Source organism: Opisthorchis viverrini (assembly GCF_000715545.1).
Source record: "Opisthorchis viverrini unplaced genomic scaffold opera_v5_21, whole genome shotgun sequence".
Taxonomy (NCBI): Eukaryota; Metazoa; Platyhelminthes; class Trematoda; order Opisthorchiida; family Opisthorchiidae; genus Opisthorchis; species Opisthorchis viverrini.
In genome coordinates this window covers 159313-185673 of record NW_008751677.1, presented here as the reverse complement: position 1 = coordinate 185673, position 26361 = coordinate 159313, and the positions used below count along the sequence as shown (strand labels likewise).

The following is a 26361-nucleotide window of genomic DNA, read 5'->3' as shown; positions in this document are numbered from 1 at the left end:
GCTGTGTGGTGTTAATCACAATGCTATTCAGCCGCCCGTGATCGACCGACGGCGTCTCCAACCTCTAGACGGGGCGGCTGGTTTAGAGCCCTCCTATAGCTTTTTGAAAAACACGCTGCTGACAACTTCCAACCAGGATGAAACAGCCGTACAGTGATTCTTGCTTCTTCATCATCAAGCGACTTGTGTAGTGGAAATTCCATTAAAATCTCAAAATCCTCTCACACTACCATCGTCGAACAAGAATAATGCCATTACCGTTGTCGACGGTAGCTGCGGTGAGGGTGGTGACGTTCCCGCTGTTGTCAACACCGGTGACGTTGATGGTGATAATGACGATAATGATTACGAAAAAACAACCAAAAATCAATCGGATTTCTGTGACGAACCTTCCAATTTTATCTCAGGCGAACTACGCATCTGAGACTTGGAGGTGACCAGTGTGACGCGTACGGCATATTCGTCCGCATCCATTTGAGGTATCATTTTGCACTGTTCTCGGGGAAGCGCGAGTTCCGACTTGCTTTCTTGATCTCCGAAGGTGAGTACATAGTAGAGTATCGGGCACGTCAAGGTCTGAGCCATTCGGAGAACCTTCTCAGCCTTCGGATCGTGCACATTGGAATTATCCTCTGCTACTAAAAGACAATTGGATGTGAACATATGAATGAATTAGTTTGCACTCTGTCGCAACGGAAGTGCACTGAGGTTACAAGTTATTCGCTTGTATCCTCGTACAATTCAGTTGATATTGCAAACGTCACCTCGGAATTCAGTGGTAAAGCATAAATTGTTTGGCAATACTCAGCCACAAGTAATTCGTGAGGCACTACCACAAACATGCTGCCACTCAGTTCGCCGCGTCTCATCTGGGTATGCCAGTGTCAGTTGACTTTTCATGGGGCTAAACACATTGACCGATAGAATCCAATGCTGAACTAAAGAAGAGCCATATCCTATAAATGTTTGAAACGACAGGAAAAGATAAATTCATCCATAGTTCCGCAATCTATTGCTTTTCCGTTTGACCGCATATCCACGAAATGGCTTCCACACACAGTGTATGGGAGCGAGATGGCTGAAGTGGCTAGAGCGCGAATTTACTGATCCGAAGGTCCGTGGTTCGAACCCAACCTCTGCTTCTCTGCTTCCCCTGTCTAGGCTTGGGTAATCTGGCACTATCCCAGCCCTCGAGCTTCCTTCGGGTAGCATAGCAGCTAGGCACCGAAAGGGTGTTACAGCTGAAGGATTTATTATATTGCACAGTGTATGTGGCTGAGCTGCGTGGCACCATGTGGAAAAATCAGGCGGAAAACGAGGGAATATTTGAATAGGTGGAGGACCGCATTCCCTTAATGCCTTCTTATTACCGTTTACTCGGGTTTGGATAGCCGGTTGATCGCCTGGTGCACGTGACCAGACCAGAAAAAAGTCAACGAACGTGCAAGCCAGCTGCTCTATTGATCACTGTCGCGTACTAGCGGGTCAAAAAAGTGATACCAAGATTACAACTCATCTGTCAAGGACGAGTTAAGAACAGCCAATGAAATTTGTCCCAACGATAGAAACGGTTATTCCATTGGCTGTTATGTAGTTCCGTTACATTCGGAGCTGGTTCTCCTGATGGAGCATTTCAGCCCATGATAAAATCAGTGTGAAGACTGACAATTTCACCAACAAAGGATTCGGTTTTTTCAGTATTTAGACAGAACCATGTGAAGGTGGAGAGTGTTTACATACACACAACAAAACCCCCTTGATTTGTATACGTACTTTTTGTTCTTACCACACTTTTGTTTTCAAAGAAAGACATCTTGTGTATCTACAGAAACGTCTAGGGGATACGCTGTGCGAACACCATGAGGAAGAAAGTTGACAAAATGCCAGAATGTTCATCAGCTTCAAGGTACTGCCGCCAGTTGAGTGGCAGTTCTTTTGTGATGTTCTCTCATTTTGCACTCAGTCGTTTCTTAGAACAGTTGCTGAAAACTAAAACGGCATGAAGTTCTCTTCAGGAAATAAGGACTTCTGTAACTCATGTGAGCATTTGTCGTAGTCTAGATGGCCCGGAGTCGGGCCACCTGGTTGGGTCGCTAGGTGAGTGTGACCTGTTACGTCCTGTTGATCAGTAGAGTACGGGGCACATTAAAAAAATCTAAGCTTACCTAGTATCTCAGCGTCCTGAGCAACGTACCGATCTTGAAGTTGTCCACAATAGGCTTCCTCCGGACGTTGTATGTCTACAAACGGTTAAAATAAGATTGAGTAAGAAACAAATGTCTGGTGGCTCAAAGGAATGACTCTGAGTATGAAATAATTATTTTCAGTTCCGTCCAACTAATACCATTTAAGTAATTGGACTCAGGGACAATGAGTCGGAGAAGCGACCTATTTTAGGGACGGATTCAACAGAACCCACCAAAAACCCTGGTATCCCATCTACAAAGTCAGGTGTTCGCCTTTGAATAAAACCTCATGGTTATGCGTTTTTCAGACTGGTGGCATCACTTTCTTGCCGTCCTCGTTAGCCGATTTCCGGAGGCGAGATGGCCCTAGTGGTTAGAGCGCGAAATTACTGATTGGAAGGTCCGTGGTTTGAACCCGACCTCTGCCACTCGACTTCCCCTGTCTAGGCTTGGGCGACCTGGCGTTATCCCAGCCCTCGTGCTTTCTTCGTGTGGCATGACAGCTAGGCACCGAAAGGGTACTACAGCTGAACGATTTTTTTGTTTCTGCTTTGGACTTTATATCACGTGTTTTGCACAAAAAATTGAGGCAAACTTCCACGGATGATTAGTCGGGTATCTTAGCCTTTCAGGCGGACGCATTTATCCCAGACACCCTGTCATTGTCTCCTCTTCCTCTTTGTACTCCATTTTGGTACATGAAACGAACAGAATTCGTATTTTGTGCGCCTCTCTGCTCGTTTTTCGGACCCTGAGACAATTTTTTGAATATTCCTTCAGAAAGTCCAACCAAGTNTTTTGGTTCATACCGAACGGGGCATTCCTGATTTATCCCACATCCCAAAGTGAAAGCTTCTTCCAGCGTAATAGATACTCTTGAAGACAATGTGTTTCATTAAAATGTTCTCAAGGAATCGCTGCTTAGAAGGTCTCATCGTACAGCCTTTTGTGGCGGCATTCCGTTGAATTGAATTTCTGGTGGTTGATGCGGGGCGCCATAATGTGTGTGTTGATAATTTACTGGTTGTCCGCGTCTGTGGAATTTCCTAAATCTTGTTTTTAAGTCAGCGACGATTAGAGCAGGACAAGAGTTCGTTCGTTAGGTGATAAAAACTCCATGAACAGAAGGATTTCCTGGTGTTGCTAATTCGTCTCCACCCTTCCTTCGCTAAGCAAAGTTTTAGTCGCAGCCTCGAAAGAACATCGCGTCTTGCTAGACGATTCGCTTGTTAAAAACGACATTAATTCCCATGTTGAGTGTCGCAAGCACATCACAGTGGTTTAAGGCAAACGCGAAGGCATTCAGGAGAAGCAACGTGCCGAATTGGAGGTAAGTAGCTGTTCATTAGAGCCTCCACAATATTTCTTGAGATTCAGAAAAATAATCTTTTTCGTACAGTTGACTAAGGATGATGGCACCACAGCCGACCATAGTCGAGTTCCTAGCTGGGTTCATTGTACACGTGGGAGCAGGTTACACAGTGTCCTGCAGGTTTAGATGGATTTCTGATTGTCACCTGCAAGGAGGCACCTAGTGTCGTGGATCGAAATCGGACCTTACCCTTGAAAGGTCAGTGAACAGAATACGTATGCCTCTTCTCCCTATAATTTCCCCTATTCCAAATCCTCAGAGAGCCTTCCAACATTCTCAAACACATGTGGGTTCGAACACTGATTTCATGTGGATTCCTGATCTAACCGTTGTCGTTCGAGCCCAACTCACTCAAGCATTCACGACTCATTTTCCTCATCGTTCCCCATTTCCTGTTCCTCCTCATGGAACCCGATGTTTCCGGAATATATACGTTCGCATTGGTTGTTGGGACAGCAAATGATGGAACTAGCTATGAAGAAGTCATTTGATCTGGGTTGAGCTGAGATCAACTCAAACCCGCACTAACGATATCACTTCGATTGGTGATGGAACGTTTTCAATCCAACTGCCAAGCTCGGTGAACAGACCAGCAACAAAGCAACGCACTCGAGCTACCTAAATTCCACAAAGTTGTCAATGAGTTGCACAAAGTCTGTGAACCATCTATTGCAAAAAATGTACGTCTCGAACTCCTTCTGGTATGCTCGGTGATCTAGAAGCATAAGGATTCCACCTCTCTCATTCACCTCCACACTGACACAAAGCCATATGTCTTCTACAGACTTGAACACTATATACATAATATTATGCACACCACTGCCGCTTCATTCCGATGACTCCCCAGGATTTTAATCATGAAAGCGGTCGATCACGAATTTGTAATTTGGCCTCAATGTGAGTCAAAAGTGTATGAGGACTGGACCGAATGATGGCCTGAAGTTTTTTTACCGGCGAAAACCACAGAGCAAGGACAACCACTACTGCTTTCTAACTAGCAAAGATTATTGTAATGCACTACTCATAAAGTTGCTGAAAACTCCTCAGCAACCTTATGAGTAGTGCCTAGAAACATCAAAACCGAGTGATTCAGCTGGGTTTCAGGAAACCAAATTAGTTTGCAAATGAGTGTCTATTCGCCATCAAAGATTTTATTATGCAATCGGATGAATCACCAGTTATTTGATAAAGTGAACTTGAAATCGGGTACCTTATGACTTGATTCAACCCTTCTCAGGTACGCACTACCCATTTTGCTCTTCGTGGGGCTCATTAAGCACTTGCAGTTTCTGAGTTTACATAGATCTCACTCCCTATCAGAAGACCACAGTGTGCGGAATGCACTCAACCGCAAGCTAGGTTGGTTTTAACAGGTGATTAAAGTCAATCCAGTCGCACTTCTCGTTATGGTTGATCCCCTACTTACTTTCAATATCATAGAATATCATAAACGAGAGATTCAGTTGAGTCTCTAGTGAAAACCAAATTGACTTGCAAATGAGTGTATTTCTCGAAAACACTCCGATTTGGGTTCAAGTGGAACATGAGGTTGACGGGAACTCGGGGACTGCGCCTACCTGATGGGCACCAAGAAAGACGAAACCGGTCGTGAGCTGTCGAAGTGTTTTCAGCAACCTTGTGAGTAGTTCCCTTTATGAGGATACAGTAAGTTTTCGCCTGAGTCCTCCACATCCAATGGTGTGAGAAAAGGTCTCTCTCTCACCTTCCTTTTCGACTTTACTATTACCATGCTGCGTGAAATTCCTCTGCTTGTCTCTGAAACTTTGGGGGTTGAAATACTCACAAACATCGAGGATACTGATGATATCGCCACCTTGGATCAGACCCTTTGGAACTGCAGAAACCTAGAGTGGCGTTACAAGTCTATGGAATCAAACACACACCTTATGCTTGTCGACCGTCCAATCGATTCGTAGATAAATTTACTCAGCTGAGCATTTGCATAAGTCCCGGTGGCTGGCTGGAGACGAGATCACTTCTCGAATCGAGAATTTCGTGGCAGCTTTTACCAACCACAGACATCCACACCCCAGGCACAACGTCAGGTTGTGTGTAGATACTGTGGCCGCATGTCCCATTATGCTTTACGGATCGGAAATGGCCGAGGATGTACGAAATCTTGCTTTGTTTAGCCATGGATATCTCCGAAGCGTTAGTCTTAGGACATGGTTTACAGCTGATAAACAAAAACTGCCAACGGTTGCCTGTGTTTCCACCGATGAAATTTTCTCATCGGCCCCCTGTGTAAACGCGTACGAATAGCACCTCACAAGATGACGAGAAAAATTGGGCACAAAACATAGGTTGACTGCTTCATTCATTGCAACTACTCTGGGTTTTTTCTTGTAAACTAGGGTAGTATCAGAAGTTTGGCTCAGTCACGGTCCCTGAGCTGGGAGTCAGTTATGGGCTTTTGTTTAGCCGACTTTGCATGACATAAATGAAGTTCTTGCACCTGACAGTCCGGTATCGATTTCCGCTCAGTGGTCCGGGTTTTGTGGTAGTTGGACAACACACCTGCGCGAATACGATACAGTTTCTTGCTGTTTTTAGAAGAGATTTCATACGACCTAAGTGGTGGAATGGGGCAATCTGAAATGGGCCATTGTGATTCTAACACAAATGTGCCGTGGTCGGTTTCTGTTATATCTGCTGGTTCGCCAATCTGTGCTATCTGCTGCTGACCCGCTCTAGTGCCTGATGCCGGAGAAAAATGACTTACAGAAGGGAACGCAACAGCCATAGTCCGAACAAGCGAGCGCGTGAGTGCGTGCGAGTGCGAATGTACAACGGTCTCAAGCTATTTATTGGGGGGATACTGTCTAACATGGTCCAATGCTGACTCACGCAGTCTGGCTTTGATACGAGGCTGCGACGCGCTGCATAGTGCGGGGGCGTTGTCCGACCTTGAGCAACGCTGACTCTCGCTGTCTAGGTTTGATACAAGGCTGTGGAGCGTTGCATATTGAGAGGGTGTTGTCTATCTGGTCAACATCTAGCGGAGCTAAGAGTCTCACTAGGTTCCGGGCATTCAGTGGTTGCTCTCAGGAATGTAACCTTACTGATAGTTTCTGCCTTTTTCATTGCATAACAGCAGTTTAGTTTCTGTCTGGACCAGGGCAGTGAGACCACTGGTGCTTCATAAATGAGCTGGTCGGTACAGAATGCCGATTCAGAACTCAATTCTAAGGTATAGAAAACGGACAAAACATTGAAAATGTTTTCGAACATGAAGAACTTCGCTTACCACAAGTTGGTCCCTTGACTGATTGATCTGTTCGACTCAGTCTGAAAAAGCCCAAGTCAGCGTCGCTTGTTTGAATTTTCTGAACTTTGTCACAGTTGGAAAGGTGCTAGCGAGGTTCCCCGCTGACGTGGATTTCCTCTTTACCAACTTGAATGTCAGATGTTCGTTTAAGACCGATCTCACCCGTAAATCGAATCTAACCGACTGCTAAGTAGAAGCTTACTACGTCCAACTCTCCCGTTTCCATTCAGCCCCACGATTTAGGCTCATTTAATATTCTACCCCCCCCCCCCTTACTATACTGCATAGTCGGTGTAATCTACATCTCAAAAAATGAACGAACAGGCAAAAGTGTCAGTGAACGATCGGTTGTTTTATCCAACTATGATTCTGTTGTTGTGTTGGCTGTAGGCTTGCTTTTCAAGTCAACATCTCAGTAGACTTTGGCAGAATAATCCCGAAAGGGAGCCGGCTTCGCGCTTGACTCCTCTCCAGCTGCATTGTTGTGTTACTAGCAGTTTTGTGGAACGTATCCCAGGTTTCGATACCAAATAGACAACTGTGACATAGGTTACTCAGGCAGCTTATCGTCAGTGGCTTTCGCGGTTTGGTTTGCTCACTTTTCCACCCTTGACGGTCCACCTCGCGTAGCTTTCGCCCGACTGCGTGTCTCACGGTGTCGGTCATCTCAAACACTTGGGGACGCGGTAGCTCGATGGTTAGGGTGGGTGTTATATCTGCCGATTCGTCAATCTGTGGTTTCTGCAGCTGACCCGCTCCAGTGCCTAGTTGCTGAAAAAAGACTCAGAAGAGAACACAACCGCTATATTCCGAACAAGCGAGTGCGAGAACGTGAGTGCGTGCTAGTGCGAAAAGTACAACGTTCTCAAACTATTTATTGGAAGGATAATGTTTGAACTTAGTCCAATGCTGACGCACACGGTCTGGCTCTGATACAGGGCTGTGAAGCGCTGCATGTTGAAGCGGTGTTATCTGTCTGGTCAACATCCAGCGGAGCTGAGAGTCTCGGTAGTTTTCGGACATTCAGTGGCTGCTTTCAGGAAGCTGACCTTCCTGATAGTGGGTAATTACTTAGTGGAAGTTCCGCGGTTCGAACCCAATTTCAACATCTTGACTGCTTCCGTCTAGGCTTGAGCACGGCAAGTAAACCCCGAAAGGGTGTTTTAGAAGAACGGTTATTCTGGACGGCTCAAAGCCAACGTCGTCGAATAAGACATTATAATCTCACCTCTTGAGTACAATGGACAACCGTGTCCACTATTTTCAACACTTCTGTCGTCGTTCTTTTGTGAAAAATATCATATGACCAAATAGTGTAAAATGTCTGCTCACCCTTTTCAGTTTTCCAATTCAGCTTACACACTTTTCCATCAACTCCATCGGCAAACAAGGCGTTCACGCAAACGTCCAAAATCACACAACCGGAAATGTTTGCTAATGTGAAACGAGTAGTATTTCCATCAATCGTTTCATAGTTAACATTTCCACGATGATCGTCCCACTGTATATTGTACACAGATGCCCCGCATGGCCAGCTATGGGTCCAATCCACGGAAACGTCACTGGCAGATCGAGATAGTTCCGGCTGTTTAGGAAGTACTGGAATCAGTGGGGTAAATAAATAAATGAATGAATGAATGAATGAATGAATGAATGAATGAATGAATGAATGAATGAATGAATGAATGAATGAATGAATGAATGAATGAATGAATGAATGAATGAATGAATGAATGAATGAATGAAATAATTGAATCCTAACCGTTCTCACCCTATCCTAATGCGATCATTCCGATTAGTTCAAAAATAGCATGATTCGAATTCAAAGTAATGCCGAGGTTAATTGTCTGTGGGAAAATATGTGAAGGAAACCGAAAGAGAACCAGTGTTTATAAACCAAATTGTACTTGATTCTTAGTTTAAAGCATGGTGTTTCCGACCACTGTTTCATAAAAGTGATGGTTCTGAGCTGTCACCAACGACTTCAGTTAACTAAACTTGGGCGTAAAGTGCGCTCGAAATTTAGAAAGCCTTATATTTTGCTCCCCAGACAGGGTCTATTTTCTGGAAGAGTCACTAATCCTGACTTAGTGTGTTAACTTCTCCAGAGCAGGCCACTCTGTTCTCAGAAAAGAGCAATTTCCCCGTTAGCTCTTTTATGGGAGTCACCCAGCTTGAAAGACTCATTCTGATTCCAGACTATAGATGGTTTTGTATGGTGCACTCCCGAATAGGTCGTCGGGAGCCCTGGCACCAAGCCAGGGACGACCAATGAGAGAGATCTCGGGAAATTAGATCTCGTTTAGGTGTGTGAACCCCCGCCTGTTCATGAATTGAATTTATGTATTCAGCGTACTAAGTTTGGCGTCCCAGGGCGTACGTCTCTGAAAAACAGCAATTCAGCGGAGCTAAACTAACGGAGAGACCAGAGTTGCAGTGTCCAATATGGTACGCTTGAAACCGATCATCAGTTTGATGTATTCTATTCGTGAATGAAGGAACGGGTTGGTAACCAAGATTAACAGTGAGGATTGCTGGCCACAGACTGTTGCTATCCCACTCGTAGGTGATAGAAATACTCATACCACGGTTTGAGTGAAGTCATTCATTGAATGAAGGTGAATACAGTGTTTCTTCACAGTCATTACAGGAGTTATGATTTAAAACTTTGTGTAAAGTGTTTTCAGGTTAAAATTTCTATCTTGTCTGCACTTATAAGGTCGTAGCCCGATGTACCTTCAACTCTATTTTATGGTGAGTAGGTAATTCACATGACATGCATGTCAGATGTTCGGATTTCAGATACTGACAGGATCAAGGGTATGTATGCACTACTGATAAGTCCCAAAGAGGCCGAAATTCGAGTATCATGCATCTCTTGTTTGTGCTGACTGATGAAATGAAGTTCAATCCTCACCCAAGCCCGACCAAATATCCTACCGATTTCTTTAGAAAGTCTTTCTAAGTGAGAAACAACTTCAGCAGCGACTAAGGTCGATCGCGATGGACGCAATGAATTTGCTTCACTGCAATGAACGCTTGGTGACTTAGTCTACGAGCTTAAGTCTTCAGCTTGAGTCGCCATGTCCTGTTACTTTTCGTCAAGTAAAAATACGGATGACTTCATCTTTTTTTAAAAAAATCGATCTGTACAAACAACTTGGACCACGAGAACAAACAAAGCCACAAAACAAGAGTTTACTTGCAAACAGCTGTGAACTTACGATTCACAATATTATTCGTGCCAGGTGACGTGTGAAGCAACATATGTATTGTGTGGATCAGGTATCGTCAAATTACACAACTTTATCATTCCTTAATAAGGGAAACTACTCACAAAGTTGCTGAAAACTCTTCGACATCCCACGGATGGTTTCGCCCTTCTTGGGGCTCATCAGGTAGGCGCATTCCGGAGTTGCCGTCAACCTTATGTTTTACTAGGATCCAAATCGGACGGTTTTCGAGAAATACACTCATTTCCAAATCAATTTGGTTTTCACGAGAGACTCAACTGATTCTCTCGTTTAGGATATTCTATAACTGAATGTGCTGCACACAGGCCGCCTCATGATTCAGTTGGCACGATATTCGACATATCGCAGTATATTTTCATAAAGGAAACCAAATCAATTTGCAAATGAGTGTATTTCTCGAAAAAAAGTCCAATTTGGGTTCAAGTAGGACATAAGGTTGACGGAAACTCGGGGGCTGCGCCTACATGATGAGTCCTAAGAAGGGCGAAACTTTAACACTCCTTGTTATGCTTTGGTGAGCCCCTAATACCATTCAGACAAAACCGCACGCAGCACTGAGTACATATGCAGCACTTGCGGCGTTCCTGATGAAACATGAGCATCGATACTGCATACGGTTGTTAACGTACGTATGCTTGCCACAGGGGTGGGGCCCCGACTGGCCTGCATGTCGAATGGCATACCACTGTCAGTCAGGTGGGTAGGTCAGCACAAGCTGTCTCACTTCTATGAGAATCCCCGGGAATTTGTGGCTAGACTCATCAACTCACGAGCAGAAGATGGATATTTTGGCAGCAAACGCAAGGCTATCCGACTTTTACTGTGAAAGTACGATTCTATATAACATAACCGATTTGGGTGCTGTGCGAAGGGAGAGGGGCGAAAAATCGGCAAATATGCATAAAAACAGATAGATACTACTACTGATACTACTGCTACTGACAAATGTATGCATCAGAGGATGCTGGCAGAGGGGTGTACAGTCTTTGTACAGTGTTTCAAACTGTTCCAAGTATAAATAATTACGAGAGAATGGAAAAATAGGTCACCGTAATGGTACGGCCTTCATATGGGTTTGTGTTGTAGTGTAACGGTGAGACTACTAATGGGGAGGCATGCGAGTAGTATATGTTGTTCTTGAAATTTCGCTTTGCTTCTCTTGAAAAGGGGAATTTGTGGAGTCGCTTTGTAACATTTGCTTAGATTTGAGCAATGAATGATTGGAGTCAATGAATATCCAGGAAAATTCAAGAAGACGCGTTCAGGAGAGGATGGATGTCCAGTTTTTGTAAATAAGATGCAAATGAGAGTTTTGCTTCTCTGTCTAATAGTCAGTTGGCATTTCCTAATAGATAACTCCGCGGTGAAGGCCTTCTTCCTTTCAGTAGTAGTTGCGTACGTTTTTTTCGCGGTAACAAAGAAACGTTGGTACCGATCGCTACCCAGTCCCTATGTTCAAGGAGGTATGCCATATTCAAGATTCAGAAACTTGTATTCAGGTCACCGTATCGTGCTCTACTTCACCTAAATCAATACTGCTATAAATTGTCATTTGTTATTTGTGCCTTTTGCAAACATCAAACGTTTGTTCGAATAAGGCAGTCAATCAAACGTACGAATTAAATCGGGCATTGTCGAAGGTTCTTTGCAAATATCCTCGGGTGATTTCTCCACGATACCGGGCACAGATCCGCCAATAAAGTACCATTTTCGGACACTTTCTTCACTAGATCTTTCAGCTAGTATTCCTTCCGGAAGCCTCGATGGGTTGTCGATAGCAGTCGCGACGAAAACTGAGAAGTGTAATGGGAAGCAGATACGGATTGGAAACGTAAACTCTCAACAAGCAGTACACAGGAAAAACCAATAGCATAGTTATCTCCAGAAAGCACAATAAAGGAACTTTGGAATATCGTTTGCGTTTTGCGGGTGAACAATTCTTCCGAGGAAGAAATGAACCATTTGGTGTTGGAAGACATCTTTCAGAAGGGTCAGCACACCACATTTAGTAAAACTGCCTGCGATGAAATCACTAGCTACCATATTTCTGCACACCAAGCGAGTTTCTTCTTTTAGACAACTTTCTTGCAAGTCTAAACTACTCTTGATAGGTCCTCTGCTATCTTACTGACCAGTTAAATCCCTCTCTGAAGGGCTGAATCTCCAGAAGACACTGCCACTGATCGATCCTTTTACTTAGGCCATTTACCAAGAACCGGAATGAGAAGGGTATGACAAGCTGACGGCAGTAAGAGGTGGGCTGGTAATTTTCAAATGACACTTCGTTCTTTCAGTAAAACCGAAAAAGCGCTGTGCCGTGGACTCATCCTTATTGGGAATCATCAACAATGAGAACCTCACGGAAATCTGTATCTACCCGGTCACCCACATACTTGACTGTTCAGCTCCCAGTTGCTCACTCGTCTTTTTTCATACTCACAAATCACGTCACATTATGGTGACTCATCGGAAATCGATTGTCTGTACCGTCTAGTGAGCGTAACAACAGCTCACGTGCTGACGCGTCCCACGTACACGCAAACGGCCCTACATATAGGGAAACCGAAAGCAGTCAGCACACAAAGACTCGCGCGCGCACGCAGGGATTAGGAGGTCAACCACTCTCCACAAGTCCACGGACAATTATGGAACATGTGTAGCGATCATACTGAGGAGAAAACACGTTCACCAAGGAACTCTCACAGACGATAATTTCCTCTTTTGACTTGCTCCCATTTTGCATTGTATTTATTTTTATACCTGTGGCATCTCACCATTATCAAATATACTAAAAACCTTTATTAGTGTATACACATTCTGATTTGTGTTATAGCCATCATCAACAGGGCACTAATAAATCCGAGGTGTCTGAAACCCGCGACCTCTCGGCTAATAGCTTGAACACTCAAGCGTTCGGCCAGTTCGGACATAGCGCCCCTTCAAACACGGAGACCACAACCTGTGGTCACGCACTGTCTAGTGACGATCAATAATGACAAAATTATAGTATGATCGAAATTTATGTGATGCATAACACTGATTGTACCAAGTATCCGTTCTTCTAGTTCATTACGCTCAAGATATCTTTTCATTTCATCTCATTTTTATCATCTGTTTTAAGGGGGAAGTAACATTCATCCCTCGAAAGTCTGCTGCAGAAAGTACAGACCAAGTAAACAGAGAGAGGTCACATTGGATGAACAGGGTGTCTAGAGTTTATTGGACTGTAGACCTACGTGTAAACATTTTTTCCAAAGTGGTTTCCCTTGTTAGAAGACAGCGAATATAGACCACCAGTTGGTTTCATACTCATGTTTTAGAAACAAAGTCAACGAAACACACTACGCATTTGGTTGCTGAAGAAGCCTCGAGAGTCCACTACTGGTTTCACACTGTTTTGGGTGGGTACAGTGCCCGAGTTCTACTGGAACAAGCAGTTGGTCGCAAACTAGGCTGGTATTAATGAGATACTCAACTGAATCTCTCTTGTGCTATTCTTCAGCTGCCGCACAGATGTCGCCCCGTATTTCGGTTNCGAGTTCTACTGGAACAAGCAGTTGGTCGCAAACTAGGCTGATATTAATGAGATACTCAACTGAATCTCTCTTGTGATATTCTTCAACTGCCGCACAAATGTCGCCCCGTATTTCGGTTGGTACGATGCTCCAGGTATTGCAAGACAACTTCTAGGATGGACATGCTACTCACCAGTTGTTTCAGTAACGGTTGACGAAAATCAGGGACTGCATTTACATTTTGACCTCGGAGAAAAGAGAAACCGGTCTTGGGATATCGAATATCTTTCAGCAGCATCATAAATAGTTTTCCCTCCAGAAAAGATGCGTGGATATCTCGAGTATCGTACCAACTGAAAAATGACATGACCTTTGTCTTGCAGGCTTAAGCGGAGAATATCACAACTTTGAGATTCAGCTGAGATTCAAGTGAGCCTCTCTCAGGTTTTCCCTGAAGGGTGTTGCCATTCTTCAAAGCTTTTTAGCATAACGAATCAGCCTTCACACCAAACATCCTTCGTAATTCTGGCACCACGACCCATGCATCTGGTCCACACATGTTCAAGCCAAGTTTACCCTTCGCGCAACCACCCGAGAGCATACTATGTATCACCATGTGCTTGCAGTACCTCTGAAATCGCGGCCGAAAAATGATCATGCCTATGTTGAGTAGTTCGTTCCCCCAGGGATTCATCTAAGCCTAGGGCAGACGATTAAACTATGCACATGTATGATGCGTGAACCGAATAGATATTAGTCCTGCTCGTGAAGTGAGCTGAAATGGAACGAAAGTTCACGGGTTCCCTCCACAATTCGCTTGATGAGTACGCAACCAGATGCAGCTGGTTAAGAAATGTGGTTGTGCTCTCACATAACAGGAGACAAAAGCGCAACGAAGTACGTATTGGAGTCCAGTCTCTTTGAAAAGCTTGACATTTTGTCATTTGCCTGCCTTGTTCATTTACCTTGTGCGTTGCATTGGTGTCAAAACGTTGACAAACTGATTCCCAACCTCGGAGAATGAACTAACCGTCAAGAGCTGTAGCTATTCGGGTGTAACGAAGAAGTAGCCACTGATTTTTCAGGAGGAGGCTTGTACAGAGTGTCTCATAATAGACGCAAAATTTAATTAAGCAATTGAACTTATCAGGTTAAAGAAAAGACAACGAAATTTTTGCTTTAGCTACATAAAGAAGGTTTTATACGCAAGTGTTACCATTTTTGTTGTCTACGATGGATGTCAGTACGCGCATTGAAATTGTGAAACTCTATTATTCCTTCGGTGAAAGCGTCACCGCTGCACTTCGTGGTTACAAAACCAAACGTGGTCTCACCGAAGATCCTTTCACGCTTGATTGCGAAATTTGAGTCCACTGGATCTGTACTAGATTTTTCTGGCAAAGGAAGAAAGTCTCTGAGTGATGAAAGGACGCCCGTTGTACAGAATGCCGTCGAGCAACTTTAGTCCCAGAGCACCATGGCATCTTCGTCAATAATTCAAGTGTCTCAGTTGACCGGCATTCCCCGCGCCAGCGTGCACCGTATTATGAAACACCAGTTCGTTTACAGCAAACCTCCATAATGCACGTATGGTTATATAAAAAATAATAAAGTTTAAATTGGTGTTAAAGTTTTAACATGAATATTGTTTTTCGCGTCTATTATGGGGCACCCTGTAGTTGTCTGTTTCAGCCCAGGTAATTTCGAGACAAATGTAATCAGTTCCAATTGATTCTCATATATCATGCATACTTGTTGTCAACACGGGGTCTGGCAGCTCATTTAAAGTTGTCTTAGATGGCCGAAATAGTACTTTGTGATCTACATCATTAAAACAGTTGACCTCTCAAATATTCTGTTTAACCTTTAGGTATGGTAACACTAGCTCTGTTAACGTGGCTGTATCACCGTTTCTTGCGTTCCACATCGGACACACGTCTACAAACTCATTAGTTTCTCGACGAAACAGGCACAACTTGTTTGGCGCTGAGCTAACAGTAATACTGATGACTGTTGTATGAACAGAAGCTGTGAAGTATTCATCCATCTAGAATTCAAAATAACGGAGTTTGAAGCTAGCTCACTGAAGAACCGCAATGTGTCTACCACTAATCAAAAAGAGACTCACGTAGAAGCACAAGTCCCGTCACAGTACCCAAGAACGACATTCGTATATGATATGAGTTGAATGAACAAGCGCAAGCTGGGTTTTACCCTTTGAGTGGTCGCTCTGGTTGCATCTAACGCCTAACTAGACATCGAAACAGGCAGAACTTGTTTGGCGCTGAGCTAACAGTAATACTGATGACTGTTGTATGAACAGAAGCTGTGAAGTATTCATCCATCTAGAATTCAAAATAACGGAGTTTGAAGCTAGCTCACTGAAGAACCGCAATGTGTCTACCACTAATCAAAAAGAGACTCACGTAGAAGCACAAGTCCCGTCACAGTACCCAAGAACGACATTCGTATATGATATGAGTTGAATGAACAAACGCAAGCTGGGTTTTACCCTTTGAGTGGTCGCTCTGGTTGCATCTAACGCCTAACTAGACATTGGATGAATGCAAAGGAATGTGATAGGTCGAGGAGAGAGTGAAGGCAGTTTGACTAGAAACATACAGTAACTCAATCGATACGGATCTCAGCTTCTGCTATCATTGGTATGTGTCCCAGTTTTCTTAACACTGTCGCCAACAGGGGTACCGAACGTCAGCTGGTTTGTGTGCAAGGAATGAAGAAGACAGAACATTCTCTGTGTAAACCTTGAGGGATTGTTCACAAGGCTTACCTGGTTGCTGTTACATAATTTTTCACCCTTTCGTTATGGAAAAACACAAGTATTTATCAGACTCATCACACCAGTGCGTGCTTCTTGATTATTCAATCAATGGTTTCTGAGTAAATTCGGGTCTGGTTAAGTTCAGATGTTATTTCTAATTTCAGATTTCAGTATCTTATACTTGACAGAACGACAGGATACACTGATATCCAGATTCTGCCTGTAACTAATTATCCGTGTCGTAAAGCAGACTTGTAGTTAACGGATTCATACTTCAAAGATATTTAATTTGACTGTTGAAAAATTACTCAGCGGTTGCTAGCGATTTTCTAAAGAAGGACATTTTCGTGGTTTCTCTTGCTGAAGGAGATAAAACTCATTGCACTCACCTTACAAATCAGACTTCTCTGCAGACAGACTATTCGCTTACATCTAATTAGAGGACAAGACGTCAGGATAGGCGGAACACCGGTTTTCCTCAAGGAAGCCTCCCAGAAAAGCGTTACTGCAGGGGAATAGACCACATTGTTTTGCGGAGCATAATTGTCAGTGGAAATATCGTAACTTCATAAATTGCAAAAAGACTCGTCATTCGCTGGATCAATGAGAAGCAAGTGATATCGATCCAATTTCGTTTCAACGAACTGGTCCGTTGGCAGTCATTTTGACTGTTCCAGTTTTTCAAAGAGGCTGTCTGGCAGGAATTATTAGGAGGCAGTATTTAATAACTTTTCATAACAAAACGGGTTTAGACTTATTCCTAGCTTTCGGAAAAGTTTGGCAACAATCGGCGGATTTATTGATGTACTAGGTACCGAGGTTGGTCGAGATTTAAGGATGAAGGTGAACCACTTACTTAAGTCAAGTTAAATCACTGTTGGCTGTCAGCCGATGGATTTTTGTGTGTTTGGGTGGGTGAACAAGTGTTGGGCCGATGGATTCAGCCTAGGGTCTAGCTATTCTGGTTCGGTCCACTTGATGATGTGGCGTATTGTACCTTTATTTTACTTCCATTATAACACTACGTATTTCATCAATTGCATAATCGTTTTTCGTTTAAATAGGAAAAGCTACAAAAAACGCGCACTGTTACAGTTTCATAGAATACAAGCGTGGTCACGCGCTTCGACTCTCTCTTCTGATTTCGTTCGCGCTTGCAGCGGTCATTCGCGAGTCTCATGTACTAACTCTGGTACCAAAACATTTCAGACATCTTCGGAATCTATTATATGTGGGAACTGTTCAGAAGAAGACCTCTGGACCAACATAATTGGATTATTGTTTATTCGCTGACCTGGGCCAACGACGAACTATTTTAAAGAGAACAATTTTTAGTGAGTCTGTTCCATCTGATCTCTTTATTTTTGTATACCCAATCTAGCGTAGTTATTTTTATTTCTTTGCCACACACTCCTGGTAAACTAACTTATTGGGTAGCCAGACCACTACAATGATCCCTCTTGAACTTCGTTTGAACCTTCTGTCCGTCTGTGTGGATGAGCTAGTGCTAAGATAGTTGTGTAAGATGGATGCTGTGACCTTTGGTCGGGTTGGAATTTCCACCCCACCCCCGGATTTTGATAGTGATTCTACGTGGATTGACAACCACACACAGTCATGTGTCAGCTCGGCTTATCTAAGACCGCTATCCATACGCTCGCCAGTTCCACACCCTCGATTCTACTCACGCTGTGATGCTTCGTAACTTCCACCGCCTCGGCTATCAACGGCTGTGGTGTGAATCGCAGTCCCCGTCATAAAACTTCCACATTATCCAGATCTATTCTATGTCCCGTGTCTAAAACATGTACCGCTATCGCTGAGTCTTTGATCAGCGCTTCGTATTCTTCTGCATTCCTTGGTGGTTTGTTTACTCTTCTTTTATGCTCACCAATTCTGGTGTGCCATCCCCTGGCAGTTTGTCCACATAAACCCTAGTGCAATCGTTGCAGTTAATTTTATACACATAGTCCCTAGTCCTTTCAACCGGCAGGGGATCTTCCAATTGCATCAAAACTGGGCGTAGCGTTTTTCCCTTCTGGAAACCTACCGGAATGTTGACCGAGTTCAAAAATCTTCGAATAACCTCCGACGTCCCTGCTTTATATGGAACGACTGCTGGGTTTAGATACCAAAGCCAATATCTTTCTTAGTTCACGCTTGACCAAACTCACTGGGTATCCTGTTTCTTGAAGTCTGTTTGCAATCTCGATTTGAGCTGCCGTTCAACCGATCTCTTCCGTGCACAGCGCACTGACTCCACGATAATACTGGCGTACGCGGACTTTTAGTGTGCTGATAAGTAGTTTAAGACGGTTCCTGTGTCTGCTGGTTTCTGACAGATCGTATTTTTCAATTTCCCACCAATCCTATGTGTTATGCAGTTCCAGCTTTTGTTTAAAACAGTCGAACGCACACTGTACGATGCTGTATCTCTGACTCCAAAATGGCCTGCACTGACCGTCCGAACTACCCCATTGTCGAGACAGTGAACTACCCACACCACACTGGCACAATCACGTGGGTTTGTGCGATTGCGCGCGCACGTGACATTCACATGATTTCATGCTATGGCGTACGTCATGCAGTCACCCCCTGGCAATATGTTTTTTCAATAACACTGTGGATGACTGACCAAGATGGCGGCTTACGCTACGCGAAAACAACCCTTAAAACGCTTGCCAACTACAGCAGGACCGCAATTGAATCGGTAAGTTCCTTCCTTTCAGTTTATTTGTAGCTTAGGTAGCAACTGGATAGAGAAGCAAAACTGAGCTTGAAGGTTTCAGCTGCCTGGTCAGATGAACCTTCTACGGTCTCTGAAGCTGTGAAAAGAAAGTGTACTAATCTATGGCCCACTGAGTCACTGGTAGTTCTGCGCTTTTCGCCAGTGAATGTACGTTGCGTACCATACCATAGTGTTCCATGTACTGAAATTCTGTTCCTATACAGAAAACTGAAACTATCATTCAGGTACGGTCGACCTGACAGGCTTACAGACTCAGTCTTTCAGGAGCGTCCTACCGTTTACACACTTTGGAAGCGCTGTTTAGAGACAGAATGATGCGAGACAAGGTGACTGGTTCTGATTTTGAAGGGAAAAAATCATTCAGCTCTGGCACCCTTTCGGTGCCTAGCTGCCATACCATCCTAAGAAAGCACGAGGGTTGGGGTACTTAAAGGTTGCCCAACCCTAGATTAAGAAGGAAGACGAAATCAATGCTGAATATGTAGATGCAACCACCTATTCGGTATGCTGTTACATACTAATGGGAGTATCTTGGAGCTAAGTGTTGTATCTAGTGCTGACTCAACTCCAGTGCCTAGTGCAGGAAAACACTCATAGGGGAACACAACAGCCACATTCCGAACAAGCTAGTGAGTGTGTGCAACTGTAAAAGTCGCAACGGCCCCCCACTATTTAACGGGCACTTTGTGATATTGATCCAGGTTGCCTGATAGGCGTTTAGTGAACACCCATCAACATCAATCGTGCTTCCGTGAAATGCCTGAATGCTGATCACATTTCGGTCATGCGTCTGTGTCGTGCCTGAACACTCATTGGCTTTTGCTAAATCGGTTGAATGATTGAGTGGCCTGGATGCCTACCGGCTTCCCTATTGAGATTCTGGTGGAGTTTTACGGTCTCAGTAGGTTCTCAGCATTCTGGGGTTACTTCCTGATACTAAGACCGTTCCAGGTTGGTGTCGAACATTTTTATCACGTAAGGCGAGCAAAATGAAAATGAGCTACGGCTACGGAATCCAGGTAGGAAATACCTCGTGGTAAATTTTAACGGGGGATAATAGTCTCATGAGTAGGGCAGTTCAGACTGGAGAAAACCTGGTTCAAACACTTGAACAGTGGACAGCAAAATACCCCCTGACGTCTGGTTCAACTTTTCGTATAGCTTACGATAACTCCGGATTGTAAAGACAAGGTAAAATGAAACGGATTTTATATGGAAACCTACTGAAAACTCTGCAGAATGGTTTGAGTATTTGTGTTTTCAGTTTGGAGTTCAGTTTTGGAAAGTGTGGTGCATTCTGAGCAACAGTAGCAATTTGGTTTACGCACGAGAGTTCTGTCGCTTATTTTGGGTTTCAAAACTTCGTTTTGTTCTTACTGCTTGACTGTTAAGCGTCGATTTACGAGAAAAATACGAGAAATGAGGTTTAACCCCCTCCCCCTCTTAAAGTCATGCTGTGGCCTCCAGTTCTGAATCGTGTCTTCCTGAAAGTGGCCACGTAATTTAAAACAAGACCGGTCCGTATATGTGGCACTCCAAAACCCCCTAAACTTTTCGCTGGACCGTGGTGGCGTGCAAGGTCCAGAGATAGAGTAATTCAATGAGTTCAGTGAATGCTAGAAAGCGAGGGGCGGGTCGGCCGTTCAAGTCCATCTCTTCTACTTCCCAAAAGTTTATATCAGAGCTCTTTTTTAAAATGGCCGTTATCACATCTGGTCCATCGTGAAAGTCACACAAGTTCTCCACTACTGAGACTGTCGTGTAAAAAGTAGCAAGCCACTGGGCGGCGTTGTGGCAGATCAGCCGTGAAATTCATGTGTATGAGAGTGGAGGAGAGCAAACTTACTCAGTGGTTCTGTACGGCAAGTCGCCGGTTCACGTCCGTCCCGAGGAGTATCTCTTCATTCGTCAATTCGTAATTCAATGATAATTCCAACGGGCAAACGGGTATAGGAAACTTTTTCATAAAGGAAACTACTCACAAGGTTGCTGAAAACTCTGACAGCCCACGACTGGTTTCGCCCTTCTTGGGGCTCATCAGGTAGGCGCAGTCCCCGAGTTCCCGTCAACCTTATGATCTACTTGAACCCAAATTGCACTGTTTTCGAGAAGTACACTCATCTGCAAATCAATTTGGTTTTCACGGGAGACTCAATTGAATCTCTCGTTTATGATAGGAAACATTGGCCAAGGCTTTCAAAAGTATTTCCATTGCAACCTGTATGAAAAGTTCACTACTAACAGCACACGAGTAGTGTGGTGAATTCTGCTTAATATGGTGATGCAAGTGTCCAAAATCAGCGTCCTTTCTCTTTTCAACAGTAGTGTGTGACGGTGAATAGACTAAGAATGGAGCTGTATGGTTACACGGTTGATGTTTTTGCGACTCAAAGCTGTCACAGCTGTAAATCACGCTAAGCTGGAGGACTGCCTTCAGGTGATGTTCTGAGTGATCATCGTTATGCAGAAAGTTCGAAATTCTGCGGTGGGAAGTTTCATTGACTGCAGATTTGGTCGAGTCCATGATATCCAGCCCCATGTAAGAATTTGCATCAATTCAGGCTCGAAACATCCATGCTTTTTCGCGCAGATTTTCACCTTTTATCGTTGGCTTTCTTATTAAGCATTTCCCTTCAAAAGTTTGTTGACTACTGAGTCAAACTAGCAGTAAGTAGATCGAAATAGTTCGGTAAAAGGTCCTTGAGAGGTGGTGTAGCACAAGGGCGCGAGGCAAGCCAGGCCTCCGTCAGAATAGCAGAATATTAGCCGGTTTTTTTTCAACGAAGAAATATACCAATGCTTACGGATAGATATAAATGGTTACAAAATTGGGACGTGGTCGTGTTGTTAGTGCTCTAGTTGTGACGTAATTAAGTTGTTTTATCAGAAGGTAACAAGCACTAGTAAATGTCTGTCTTACTAGAATGTGATGAATACAATAGTTAGGTGTACTTGATAAAAGTAGATACAATGCGAAAAGTGGAATAGGCCAAAAAGTAACTTATGGTTTGAGGACACTTGTTGAGAGTTCCTGAGAAAAGTTCCGGACGCGGGACGTCTCTTCTCTGCAGTATAGCTGCTACACGTGTTCCGTAGTTGTCCGTGGAGACTTGCGGAGCTCTGCTGACTTCCCGTCCTGTGCGTGCGAGTGTGTGAGTTAAGCGTAGTTTTATGCCTATTTATTGTGTGCTCTGTGAAGAGAGGGGTGTCCCTTCGCGTTTGATGCTTGCACGAACGTGAATACAACCTGACTTGATGTGTTGAAGTTCATAAGCGTGGCGCGTTACGCAAGTGCTAGCCGCGCAAACAAAAATGGATGGGAAGTTGTAGTGTACAAGTTGCAGGCTAAGGTTGCAAGTGGGACAGAAATTGTCACGTGGTTTGAGTGTTTGTGACGCGTGATCTGATGAGTGACCTCTACAGGCATACCGGTCCAGAGGTCTTGGCAGCTAATAGTAACCTAAAAACTGAAGTTCGCGTGCGAAAGATCAACCCGTTAGGAGCTTGAGTCAAGCCAAATACGGGACGATGACGTTTTTATAGGGGGAAATCCTTTTGGACAGAAGTAGGCCAGTGCTCTGCAACCAACTGGAAATAGCGAGAAGTCTGTCCTGAGTCAAGCCAACTACGGGACGATGACGTTTTTATAGGCGGAAATCCTTTTGGACAGAAGTAGGGCAGTGCTCTTCAACCAACTGGAAATAGCGAGAAGTCTGTTACTGGCAAGTAGCACACACACCATGAACGAACGCAACTCTCCGTGGACGAGATAGTTGAACGCATAGAAGTACGTTTTAACCACTTTGTTACTGAATCAGTTATATACTCTCAAGAACAAGGTCTAGCGATGGGATCTCCAATATCTCCTTTTTGGCCAATACCTACAGGGAAGGCATTGATCAGATAGCTTCAGAGGGATTCGAGTGCTCACCGAGAGTTTTTTGGTGTTGCATAGGTGATACGTTTGTTGTGGTGAAGCGTAATGAGGCTAACGAATACTTTCAGCATCTCAACGCTTTGGACTATCACATTAGACTTAGCATTGAGCTAGAGTCCACATCGGGTGCACTACCCTTTCTTGACTGCATGACACAAAAGAGTGGTGGGAAATTAAAAACGACTGTCTACCGGAAATCAACAGATTGTGGTGCAGTCTTGAACGAGTCCTCAGGATAAACAAATGCAGTATATGCTGGTATAGTTTCAGCGATGTTCGATAGAGTAAGGGCACAACTTCAAGAGAGCGTATACTCACTGGAATTAGATAAGTGGCAACAAAGACGGGCATTGGTCCCAACACCAAGACCCAGCAAAGAGTGGGTGGGAACAGCAGCAATTCCATACAAAACGGGGACATTTGAAGTTAGTAGGAGGGTGTTGAATGCGGCCAACATTAGGGTAGCATTCCAGAAGGACAAGACTTTACGCTCAGTAATAGTTCATTTGAAGGATCACCCTCTGCTTGATAGGAATTAGTACTGTGTGTACAAAATAAAGTGTAACGACGTAACCACTGGGCCACGAGCGGCTGATTAGCAATGTGATTAATTCGCACTTAGACAGGATATAGCGCCCCTCATCCTTCACTCACGGCACACGTGTTGATTGGCTCCTCGAGCACGACTTCTCAGATAGAAGTTTCACTCATCGGGTCAAGTTTATTCTTCCAATGAGCTACTTATAGATCGTTAGTAGTGTGAGGAGATTTNATGAGCTACTTATAGATCGTTAGTAGCGTGAGGAGATTTAGGAATTTTGTGGAGGTTTCATCTTGTAAGTGATGCCAATCTGAGTTGAAAAGCCGAGAAACACTGTACAGCTGTTTCATCCTTACAGGGAACAATCAGCACTGCGCATCTCACGAAACTCCGGGGAATCCCGTAGGTCTCGTAGCTTTTGTATCAAAAGCGAAACGTTGCCCAGCAATAAACCCACCGATTATTTACCAATTCTCTCTGAAACGATAGGTCAATGCTCTTCACAAAGGAAACTACTCACAAGGTTGCCGAAAACATGAGACGGCCTCTGTGCAGCACATTCGGTTGAAGAAAATCATAAATGAGAGATTATTTGAGTCTCCCGTGAAAACCAAATTGAGTTGCAAATGGATGGGTTTGTCACGACAGATCAATGCTCTTCAAAAGGCTTTTGGGAAGATAGCTCTAGGGGTTTGTCACGATCAATGCTCTCCAAAAGGCTTTTGGGAAGATAGCTCTAGGGAGAGGGAAGTAGAAAAGTACCGTGAACAGATTTGGTAGGTCCACTATCCGGCTTTCAATGAACAATTGAGAAGATATCTTACGGAAGGAGGATCACACTCTAGCACAGCTATTCAGTACAAAAGGTCAACATTTCACGAGCTACAGTAAGTTGTGAACTAACTTGAAATTGACTGAGTCTGAACTGAATCCCAGCTCAATCTCTTGTTTATGATACGATGGTTTTTAACTCACTGTGCTGCACAAAGTTTCAGTTGGCACAATGTTTGAGACATCATAGCACATGTTCTTGAAGATGAAACACGCTACCTATAAGATGACTGAAAACTCTCCGTTTTCATGCTTCTTGAAGGTGACTGTAGTACGCCAGTTGCGTACAGTGTGATGATCGTGGGGGTGGTAGAAACTAGGGGATACGCCACTGTGACAAGCCCGAAGTAGGACAAAACTTGTCATGAGCTATCGAAAGTTCTTCAGCAGCATTGTGGACAATGTGTTTCGTCAAAAAGTCGAATTTTCGCCATGCACAAAAGACTGCCGGTGAGCGGCAAACTGTCATGGGTATGAAAGTAGCAAGAATACGAGGCACGGGAAGAGTTAGCACACAAGCCTAGTCACCAATGTTTAGTTCCCCACATGATCAGACAATAGCTTAACTCCAAGGTATTTAGGCCAAAAGACAGTCGTTTACTGTTGGCAACAGCAGTGATTGTGAGTCGTTGGGATCAAAATGAAAACATACTGCTGTTTCCGTTCAGACTGGTGAACAGGGCCTGACGCATCTGTTTCCGTTCAGACTGGTGAACAGGGCCAGCTGACCTGGGTACCCCGCTGGGACAAGTCAGAATCAGTGGTCAGAGAACGGACCTTGGAAGTAGGTATATCGTCAGCGTTTCTTGTTACAGTATTTGAGATATCGCGCCGAAGTTGAGGTGGTAGGGCGATCCCCGGGAGTACACCACATACCGATCGATCCTCATTAGGTTCCTGAGCAACCGGTGGTTAAGAGAACCAAAAGTACTGCTAAAGTTCATTGAACTGTTGGGGAAACAGCTGACTCAGCCACGCAGAGTTCTTGAGATTTGATGCAATAAGCAAATATCAGCTTTCGTGTATGGCCATACTCGTTTGCTAACAAAATTACAGTTGCCTTGAGAGGCACTCGGTGACACGATAGTAAGGAAGTCTCCTCAGCGGTATGAGTAACACTAAAGCGTGAAGGTCGCTGGGGTACTTTGGTTATCCTGGCCGTCCTCGCCATACAACCACGTGCAAACTGTTCTTTGTACGTGTCATTGGTGGGTACGCATGTAACTTGTGTATTCTTACACTCCGGTGGAATTAATGTGTCTAAAAGTCCGATGTTATTGGCTTTAGCAAAAATGGGTATTGTAGTGGTGTGATGCTGATGATTCCCAACAAGGATGAAACAACTGTACAATGGTTCTCGGCTTTTCAGCATAGATTGGCTTCACTTACAGCACGAAATCTCCACAAAAGTCTCAAATATCCTCACATTACCAACAATCTAAAAATAGCTCAGTAGAAGAATAAACTTGACCCGATTAGTGGAACTTCCTCTGAGAAGTCGTTGCTCGAGGAGCCAGTCAACACGTGTGACCGCGTGAGGTGGGTGCAATGATTGAAGGTTGAGCGGCGCTATATCCTGTCTAAGTGCGACTTAATCACACTGCCGATCGGCTGCTCATGGCCCAATGGTTTAGTTTTCAAGCTATTAGCCAGGAGGTAGCCGGTTTGAGACTTTCCGGAGTTTCGGGAGATTCGCACTGCTGATGACTTCCAATGAGAATGAAACAGCTGTACAGCACTTCTCGGCTTTTCAGCATAGACTGGCTTCGCTTACGGGGTGAAAGCGCCACAACAATCCCAAATCTCCTTACGCTACCAATGAAAGGAAGAAGGCCTTCGCTGCGGAGTTAGTTATTAGGAAATGTCAACAGACCATTGAACAAGGAAGCAAAACTCTAATCTGCA

The 26361-nt window shown here is 44.2% G+C and overlaps 1 protein-coding gene across 1 annotated transcript; it reads right to left on the bottom strand.

Annotated features, from left to right (window-relative positions):
• Positions 1 to 366: 366 nt before the first annotated feature.
• On the bottom strand, positions 367 to 15784 carry T265_01861 (hypothetical protein; the record flags this gene model as incomplete). The annotated part of the gene is made up of 5 exons (XM_009165987.1): positions 367 to 638; positions 2166 to 2240; positions 8207 to 8446; positions 11718 to 11894; positions 15745 to 15784. The coding sequence occupies 5 exons, from the start codon at positions 15782 to 15784 to the stop codon at positions 367 to 369; spliced, it is 804 nt and encodes a 267-aa protein (XP_009164251.1).
• Between the last annotated feature and the right edge of the window lie 10577 nt (positions 15785 to 26361).